This window comes from Rhinichthys klamathensis, unplaced genomic scaffold (assembly GCF_029890125.1).
Source record: "Rhinichthys klamathensis goyatoka isolate OS25496 unplaced genomic scaffold, OSU_Roscu_1.1 h1tg000816l_1, whole genome shotgun sequence".
Lineage (NCBI taxonomy): Eukaryota > Metazoa > Chordata > Actinopteri > Cypriniformes > Leuciscidae > Rhinichthys > Rhinichthys klamathensis.
Window position 1 is genome coordinate 14,243 of NW_026607203.1, and position 10,129 is coordinate 24,371.

A 10,129-nucleotide genomic window follows, 5' to 3' on the forward strand; every position below is an offset into this window, starting at 1 on the left:
AAAAACCGTTAAAATAAAAAGGACGACTGGATAGTTCGGTTCTTGTTAAACATCAATAGATTAATTACTGGCAGGATTGCTGAAGCATGTGGGTGAGTGTGTGGGCGAGAGAGAAAGAGAGAGAGACTGATAGTGTGTTCATATTGAAAGTGACTTGCTACAACAGTACCTTTCTTACACTATGCAAATACCTAGTAACCAACCTGACATGAAAGAAGCCAATCAAAGCAACAGGAAGTAGACGGAATAAAAATCCTCATTGGTGAACGAGGTCACACTCCGTCACAGAATTTGGCAGGCCTAAACTTTGTCACAGGTACACAACGCAGTCTCTCCATTAAACTCAAATCTTCTCTCCCATACAGACGCTGAAAACTTTAGAGAGAGAAGAAAAAGACATTTAACTTTCTACAAGTAGCAGTCCATCTGGATCACATTCATCATCTCTGGTGAGCAATATGACACTTTATTTATCTTTGATTCTCTGCAGAACAGGTTTCAATCACTCATGCAATTCAGTGATGGTCTCAGATGATGCAAAACAATTCAGTTTAACAAGCGACAATCAATAGTCGTATATAAAAATGTGAATTTTGTGCCTTTTTTGCCTTTACTCTCTCAACATTTGCTTAAACATGTTATACGTGTAACATTCTCAAAACTCTTGAGTTTTTTTTTTAACATAGAATCACGTTTAACTCATCAAAATAAGTTGTACTCGATTCAAAAAAAAAAATGTTTAATGTAATTTAAGTTGAAATGACTTAAACATCTAAGTTGGTTGTGCTTAAAAATTTAAGGCAACTTCTTTTTTATTCAGTGGAGGAATATTGGGTTAACCCAAACTCTTAGAAGTCAATAATCTTTTTTTAAGCAAGGTTTTCAATATAACGATATACTGTTCAAATTTATTTGGACACTTTGCGGTTAAAGCTAATTTAGTGGAACCGACTTTATGCATCCACTAAAATTGGGACCAGTTGTAGAAAAAAATTGCTAAAATAGCTTGAAGGGGTGAATTTACTTTTATGAAAAGCATCATTTGTTGCAGATGGCATTTGGTTTGATTATTTTTATGTAATGCACTGACATTCATAAATGTTTAAGTGTGAAAGTGTCTAAACACTTTTAGGGCACCAGTGTAACTGGGAAACCCTTTGCATGCTGTAAACAACGCATCCAAATTGAGTGTAAATAATGCCCCCTATTGCGCTGTAAATGACAGGTGAAGGAAATGTCAGTCACTGTAAGAAATGTCATAAACACCAATAGATGCGTTTATAGATATTTCTTTTCCTCATACATTACAGTAGACATCACCATAGTAACACACCAGTCTGGGATGAATACATCAGATGGGTTTCATGATAGTGGAAAGAAACTGGCAACCTGATTTTCCAGTTAAGAGACAGAGCAATTCATTAGTAATTTGATTTTTGGATGATCTATGTGTTGAAAAAAGTAGATTCAACTCACTATGTTAAACAAATTGTAATTATACAGAATATCCATTCATAATAGGAAACTGGGATCTGTGAAAGTTCTGTGCTTCACAAATTAATTTATACATTTTAGTAATTACTTTTACCTTACTATTTTTTTTAAGCAACTTACACACTGTAAATGTATATGATCAATAAGTTGACAACATATGTCTTTACATCGCTTTAACTCAACAAAGCACTTTTCAACTATTTATGTGATACAAGATTCAACTAATTTTTTAAGCCAGTTTAATGTAAATTAAGTTGAAATGACTTAAACATCCAAGTTGAATGTACTTAAATATTTCAGGCAGCAACTTGAATAAATAATTGTAATGTGGGAGGAACATTGAAACATTTAGATTAATTTTAGCTAGCTTAACTAAGCTCTGGTTGAAGTTTTTTTAGACAATACAAATGCTAAGTTTCTAATATCCTTTATTTGCTCTAGGTGTGAACATTATCTAGGCCTATTGTTAGCATAGCTCCCCCCAGTTTTATAAACATTCCATAAAATGATGTGCTAGGTCATCTTTGGATCTATAAAAAGACAAATATAGGTCAGATTTCAAGTAGGAGGTATGTCAGCAGAGCTGATAACACAGGTTGTTCACATACAGCATTATACACTAGCATAAACAAGAATTTTCTACGGTTGACTAAGAAATCAAACTAAACAGGTTTACAAGCCTTCCCTGGAAGTCAATAAACTCTATGTAAATAATTGATTATATAGTCATTGCTACTGGCACCCTGCTGAATCGTTTTTTGTTTTGTTTTTGGCAAATTCACCAAAAAACGAAAGAGGGTTTTTTTCCCAACATTTACATGTTTAGCATTATGTTTTCACCCCATGTTCATATCATACATATTTTCTGTATGATTATGACCATTATCTAATTTTATAGATTTAGGTTTCTTTGTAAGTGGACATTCACACTAATAGCGTCTCGAAGCGTCAAAACAACCGGACATAACAACTTGAGCAAAAGTTGACGTTGATGATATGATTCGCAATGTCAAGCAATGCAACAAAGCTGAGAAAGGTTTCTCTTTATGCAAATGAGCAGCATCCTGATTCGTCTACATTTGGTGGAGCTAAACAGTAAATGTCTTTTTTTGCAGCAAGGAAACTTATAGTGAAAATAAAATGATATCTTATTTTTCTCATTTGATCCCACAAATAAAGTTAGAAAATCCAATAGGTCATTAAGCAACATCATGGAACCTCGTACGGAACGATTTGAAGCAGCTACAGAAATAGCAAGTCCGTGCACTACAAAAATAGCACTTCTTATGCGACTTACAATAGTCTTCTTTTGAATTTATGCTAAGCTAACAGTGTAAACTCAGGCATAAAAATACATAAAATATACAAATATTGCATAAAATACTTTTGTATTAGTATTTTAAAAGTGTATTTATAATCAACATGTCTCTTGCGCCATCAACAAAAACTTGTGCTGTAGTTTTCAGCTAACCTGGAACTTACAACACAAATGCATTCACATCGACAGATGATTTTAAAAAGTGCTTTGTATAATGCTGACACAAGTACAAGGTATGACTGTACCATTGATCTAACTGTTTAACTGAAGGACAGGTGGATCTTTATGTATGCAAAGCAGTTAGATACACTAACACATTCCTGTGCAAATGTATCTGCATGTGTGGTTGAATGTAGCACGAAGGACGCCCACACAACTTTCACCCCCTCCCTTTACCCCTCTGTACATACAAGACCTTTGTTTTCCTGATCAAACCTGAAAACTAGAATAACGTCTATACTTTAATTAGATGTCCATTTGTGATGCTGCATGTATGTTTACCATAACAAGAATGTTGTCAAGTGTGCTGTAAGGAGTTCAGTATAAGGTGCAGTATAAGGCTTTGGGCTAAAATCAGTTGTTGGGTCGATTTCCACCAGGAACAAGCTATAAGGCATCAACTTTATGTCCGAGGCTAAGTTAGACTATTCTAGTCCATGTTGACCTTTCAAAGTTACATTGGGTGAATAAAGGCAACAAGTAAAGTTTCTTTTTCATATCCTGTATTCAACAGCACTGGATCATGGTCATTCAGGCCAGCGGTGTCATGAGTATCCCCGCTACTGTGAGTATCGACAACCAGCTACCTGCTTCATGGATGGCCCACTACAACTGTGCTGATGGTAAATTTCTTTTTCATCTGAAACACCATGAACTAAGGAGTCTAAGAAGGTGCACTTCTGGTTATTCTGCCATCCAGTAATTCCAGTTAAGATTTTATGTTGTAGGTTTCGTTTATCACTAATCAGCGGAGACTCTTTCTGGCAGGTTAATCATTTACTCTAGCAGTCACTGCTGGAGTTACCAGGTTATCAGTTGCATGCACAGGGGACCATGATAGAGATAGTGAAAGTGATTCATGCTTATCTAGAAACCGTGTGAGGTACTTTTTATGCTTTTTACAGTGTGGAACTGAATCTTCTTCGGTGAATATTAGTTTCACCACTGCTGAAAAGACTTGTTTAGCTGTTCAACAGCATATATTATGTTATGGATCTGATGGTCCCCACATGTGATGCTACTGTCCTGCAGTCTAGCTCAGATACCTTCAACCCAACTCCTGGAGACCCACTATCTTGCAGAGTTTAGCTCCAACCCTAATCAAACAGACCTGAACCAGCTAATCAAGGTCTTCATGATTGCTTGAAAATCATAGGTTTGTGGAAGCAGGTTGGAAATAAACATTGAAGGTCAGTGGGTCTCCAGGAGCAGGATTGAAGACCTATGCTGTAGCTAAACCAGTAAGACTTCCTTAGTCAACCTGCTACAATAAAGACGTCAACCAACTTCACCAGCAAACTCAGATGGAAACACCATAATTGTGCTGATCCTCCAGCTTGAACAGGTCCTAACCAGCATAGAAACGTTTCACTTCATTCTACTCCAGTTAGTAGTTTTATCCGGTGCACTCTAGGTAAAACAAAGTCTTCACTAAAATGGTCAAATGTGACAGTATTGGTCCACTTGACCAACCAGCATAAACAAGGTTTCAGTAGAGACATTTGTTAAATCCTGTTGAAACTATTCTGCATCCCCAGTTTCCATGGTAACATCCGGTTACACAAGCCGGCTCTGGTCTCAGGATCATCACCCACAGAACTGGACCAAGTACCAGGTGTGGGAATGGCTCCAACAGATGCTGGACATGCACCAAATTGATGCCACCAGCATTCCCTTCCAGAACTTTGACTTTGACGGGAGGCAATTGTGCAACATGAGCTTCCAAGACTTCACCCGGGCGGCCGGATCCGTAGGTTCTATACTTTTCCAGAGCCTGACTGACCTCAAGTGGAACGGTAAGATGCCATTTAGAACATGGTCCTGGATCAACAACCTTGTTGGTCCTTGATCAACCAGATAGTTACGGTTGGATTTAAGGGTTGAGTTTGGGTTAGGTCTTCTTGTCAATCAGAAGTTTCCCTTTGATTCCCTCTGACACGGAGTACGTTATGGTTTTGGGGTAGGGATAAGAGTTGCGGTTGTGTGGGTTTATCTTTCGATTGTTTGCTATAGGAATGTTGTTTCAAGACAGATAAAGGATGATAATCCAGGTTGGATCCATAGCCTTGGGCATGGTGCCAAATTACATCAGATGACAACTCGTGGTCAATTCCTGATCCCATTCTCTTCTCGTATATCTATTCATTTCCTGTCTCTTTGACTGTCCTATCAAAATAAAGGTAGAAAGGCCAAAAATAGCAACAACAAAAAAAAGGATGGTAGTTCAGGAACATTGAACATTCCATTGAGTGTTCAACAAAAATAATATGACGGTGTGTTTTATAATTTTCAAATGAAGTGGTATAATTGGCAGCAAGTATCCTTGTCAGAGCTTGCCGTTTGGGGATCCCAATTTTAAACAGAAGCATTCTTTTGTGGAAAAATTTGTGTTTGTTCTAGTGAAATCTCACAAGCATGAGCTTGGTAAGTCCAGCCATTGAGCATTTGTCCCTCTTGGATTCATTCTGGTATAGTTCATTGGAAATGTTCACCCATAGATATTCCCATGAAATTGTTTTTAGAGAAACAAATATGTGAAATGGATTGTAAATTTCCATAGTATAATGAATCCAGAGGGGTGCTGCTAAAAAGACCAAGAGGTGCATAAACAGTCAGGTCTATACTTTTGATAGTTTCCATTACAGTGTATTACTAAACCTAATAAAATCCAGAAAAACTTAAAGAGGTGACATGTGAGAACCATGCCAGCAAGTTTAACTGGTTTAAGACAACATGATGCAGGAATGACTTGGAAATTTGATGATAGTCGTTGCAAAACATGCACTCTGTTTTGAAGACATTTTTAGACACTCATTTTGTTTTTTCTTTTTTTTCTTAATGTCTCACAGGTCAGTATGGTCAAACAGATATGTTTATACCAGGGGACATTAAAACAGAAATAGATGGTGAGTAAATAAATTACAAAAAGCTTTTGATTTCGTTTTAATCCATAAAGTTCTGATTCGATCCGATTCTCTTGAAAGAATTGTAGACTTCTCATGTCGCAATTTTGTGACCAAGTGCTTAAATTTCCTCAGCAGATTTCCCATGTTCAATCCTCCCCTTCAAGGAAGAACCCAGCTTTTACAGCCCTTCAGGTACCTGTGAAATCCATTGATGATTTTTTTTTTTTTTTTTTTTTTGTGATTTACATGTTTCCTATGAAAACAAGATGAAGTGTGTTTATTTATGCACATATTAATCTGATGGTTTGACAATATTGTCAAATTTCCCCTTTCCTCAGAACTGTTTGATATCAAAAGCTCATTCCAGCCCAACATCACACTGACCTCACCGGCTCCCTCAAGCCCAGGTAAATGATCTTAATTTGAACTCTCCTAAAGCTATAGTATTACTTCCTCTCTATGCCAGTATCATGGTATGGTATGGTATAGTGGTAATGCTTATATTTGTTGTTCAATTATCCTGATGCATATAAAATCTATTAAGTGTATAAACACGGTTATGGGTCCAATTCCAAGGGAATGCATTAAGAGATAAAAATGTATTTATTGTATAAATAGATCTGTTTTAACTCGCTTGCAAATACATATTTTTACATACTAATGTACATACTAATGTTCATAGTTATAATACAATTACATTGGAATGAATACTAACTGGACTACAAAAAGGTCATCAAAGCACCCTTAAAGTGACGTGAAGTGACATGACCTGCATTTAACCCATCCAAGTTAGTGCACACACATTATGAGCAGTGAGTAGTGAACACACACACACTGCAAACCATGGACACACACCCGGAGCAGTGGGCAGCCATTCGCTGTGGCGCCCGGGGGGCAATTGAGGGGGTCAGTCGTGGGTATTGAGGGTGGAAGAGAGCGCTTTTCATTCACTCCCCCAACCTACAGTACGTTTTCCAGCCGGTATTGAGAATCGAACCCATGGCTGTGTCTAAACGCTTAGGCAGCTGACTTGTTGCCTCACTGCCCTATCAGGCAGCTTTGCAACTTTGCAAGCAGCGTTTGCCCATGAAAGTATCTCACGGAACGGATTTTGGACAGACTTCTGAGGTTTGATGATCTATTCTACAACAAAATGGAGAGAGCTTTAGTGATAACTAAGAGTATATTACATTACTACAGTACTAATTTCTCGCTAGAAATTACAACAAAAGTGGAAAAAGTTGGTCAAAAATTTACATTTACACACAATCTGACCACCAACTGTTCCACAGAATGGAGCGCACAGGATTGTGGGATATCAAAGGCAGTGAAGGATACATCTATGCTGCCTTCAAAAATTGTTCTCAGGTATCTCAGGAGACATGCCTTATTGCCTTCCTACCTTGGAATGCATCCTCCAAAGGCAACATTTTTAAGCTTTAGGACGCAGCTCATATGACTCGTGCACTAGTCTTCGAAAGCCATAAAATATTTTAAAGCCAAAACTGGAGTTATTATTCATAGTTATTGGAGTTTCTTGATCCAAAAAGAAATGTGAGATGTCCCTTTAATAAATATGGTTTCATTTCCATTTTCTCCTTTCAGATCCCAAACGGTCACAAGTCAAAAGACACAGTAAGTTGACAGGTTATTAATATATTACTTCCCTAAAGGGTTTTTTTTCTGTTAATGTGTTCTGAGCTTCACTGACAGCAGCACATACCGAAACCTCTGGCACGTGGATGTGCTTTTTTAAACTGCTTTAGATTCCTTTGGTTTCTCATTCTCTACGTTCACACAATCTCATATTTCAACAGACCCTCGTGGGACGCACCTGTGGGAGTTCATCCGAGACATTCTCCTGAACCCCGAGCGTAACCCTGGCCTAATCAAATGGGAGGATCGCTCCGAAGGGGTTTTCCGCTTTCTTAAGTCGGAAGCTGTGGCTCAGCTTTGGGGCAAGAAGAAAAATAACAGCAGTATGACCTACGAGAAACTCAGTCGAGCCATGAGGTAACATCTTCCCTGGAGTTCTGCAACTTTTTAAAGGATTCTGATCAGTATTCCGAGCTTCTCACATGTTTCTCTCTCTCTGTTTTCACCTCCAAAGGTATTATTATAAACGAGAGATCCTGGAACGGGTGGATGGACGTAGACTTGTCTATAAGTTTGGCCGAAACGCTCGAGGCTGGAGAGAGTCTGAGAAGTGAAGGACTTTGTCTTCACATGTAGCTTTCAAGTGAAACTCTTATTTATAATATTATGGCCATTCTTTATATTTGTTTTTTTTTTAAGAAATGGGACTATGATGTTGTGTTTATAATAACTGTGTACTCGTCTGTCACCTTGTTGCTGTTATTTGACTATTTTTAGATGCTCTTTAACACTTTGTTTACATTAAAAATATACCAATGTTTTTTTATGAATTTGAATTTAAAGCGTAACAGTTTTGAATATTTACTGTGAAAAGCTATTTAACCGGCTTTTGAAAATGAGAAATATCCCGAGGACGACTCCAGTTTGGCTTTTAAATGGCTTAATTTGTCTTGAATGTAAGTAGAATGAACTCCCTGAGTAGACTTTTACCATAGTAAAACAGCAAAGGAGTTGAAATGAAGGACTAAACTGGAAAAAAGCACTAACAATTGCAGGTTGTGGTCTTTATTGATATGACTGTCAATACACATCATGAACCACAAAAATACACAATTTCAAGTTTTTATTAATGCTTGTATATAGACTGTGCATTTTGCAATTAAACACTAATAAAACAATTTTTTAAACACTGAATGAAGCTTTTATTTCCTTGGGGGAGAACACAGAACATTTAATTCAGTCATTTTGTATGCATTTTATTTATTTGTGAGGGACACATTAATTAACATCACAATGATTGATACATTTTGCCAGATTTAGCCAATATGGCACAAAAAAAATACTTTTAACCTGCAGATGGCAAAATTTTATTTCATATTAATTGGTGAAAATTAAACATTCTATGAATTACATGAATCCTAAATATTATATATATAAAAATTCAAGTTGTGAACACACCGAAGAATGCAAGAAAGATTAAAGTTACTTTCAACATTGTAAAATGTACTTCAACGTAAGGGAGTTGTGCTCCCTGTGTGTGTAATAAGCAGAGTGGTGGACCCACCGCGCATATCACCCTTTAAATAACAAAAAAAATACTGCACAGTCTATTTCAGTTGCCTCAAAATAGCAACGCGCCAACAATGCGCCTGAACACACATCGTTATCAGACCAGCACACCCATGGGCACACAAATGGGCGCAAATGCGCGCAAATGCATTTGTTATTTAATTAACGTGGCGCAGGACGTGAGAATGATAACTGCGTTGGGCTGAAACTAGCAAAAAAAGGCTTGAGTCGCACCTGGTGCCGCATTGTGCTGGGTGTATGATAGGGCCCTTAGACAAAGATCTTTCTACTTTCTAAAAGACTTGCCTTATACATAGAAGATGAATTTCAACCTGATTGAACCAGTGGCCAATAATGTCCCGGAGAGTTTGGGAACGGCTCATCCCTTCACACACGGGGACAATGCTGGATGTCAAAGCAAGTCTTTTATTTTCCTTTTTGTTGCTCGGATGGCAGTGATAGCTAATGATTTGCAGCAGCTGTGGCCGAAGATGTTGTCAGTGCTGAGTTATGTTAGATAAGACGAAATGCCAGCGAGTTAATTGTTCCATCGTGCGTGTCACGGCCACAGTGCTGCCACCTCCGGACAATAGATAAACGGCTCCCTGCTGCTCCGTGAGATAAGAGCCGCCGACACTCCCTGGCCTCACTCTTTGTCTTCCTGTCTGATTTGTCATAGGCAAATCCCTCTCTCACCTTCCAACTCTGTCCCATCACTTTCTGGAGTATTATGGTTCTCTTCATAAACCTGATTTCACAGGGATTTATTTTGATTTATTTAATCCTTATCTTTATCCACACCCACAAAATGTGTCACTGTATGGTTGTGTTATCTCTCCATTCCCTATCTCCAACTAAAGAAAACGGGCTCCTATCATGGAAGAGGACCTGTAAAACAAGACACCGGAGCTGCAAACGGGAATAACTGAAGCGCTGCTGGTGGAGTGAAAAATGCTTGTCAACAAGTTTATTATTTCAAGATAATCCACTTAAGACTATATAGTTTCTCTAACCGTGAATCCTAAAC

At 37.8% G+C, this 10,129-nt stretch overlaps 1 protein-coding gene across 2 annotated transcripts; it reads left to right on the forward strand.

The window, feature by feature from the left end:
* Positions 1 to 273: 273 nt before the first annotated feature.
* ehf (ets homologous factor) lies at positions 274 to 8,720 on the forward strand. Of its 2 annotated transcripts, none has more exons than XM_056243618.1 (9): positions 274 to 449; positions 3,546 to 3,654; positions 4,570 to 4,827; positions 5,881 to 5,937; positions 6,070 to 6,129; positions 6,276 to 6,344; positions 7,543 to 7,572; positions 7,755 to 7,950; positions 8,048 to 8,720. In XM_056243618.1, the coding sequence occupies exons 2-9, from the start codon at positions 3,555 to 3,557 to the stop codon at positions 8,145 to 8,147; spliced, it is 870 nt and encodes a 289-aa protein (XP_056099593.1). In that variant the 5' UTR covers positions 274 to 449; positions 3,546 to 3,554; the 3' UTR covers positions 8,148 to 8,720. The 2 variants fall into 2 exon arrangements, with proteins under 2 accessions (XP_056099593.1, XP_056099594.1); XM_056243619.1 differs by having other exon boundaries at positions 6,073 to 6,129.
* The last annotated feature ends 1,409 nt before the right edge of the window (positions 8,721 to 10,129 follow it).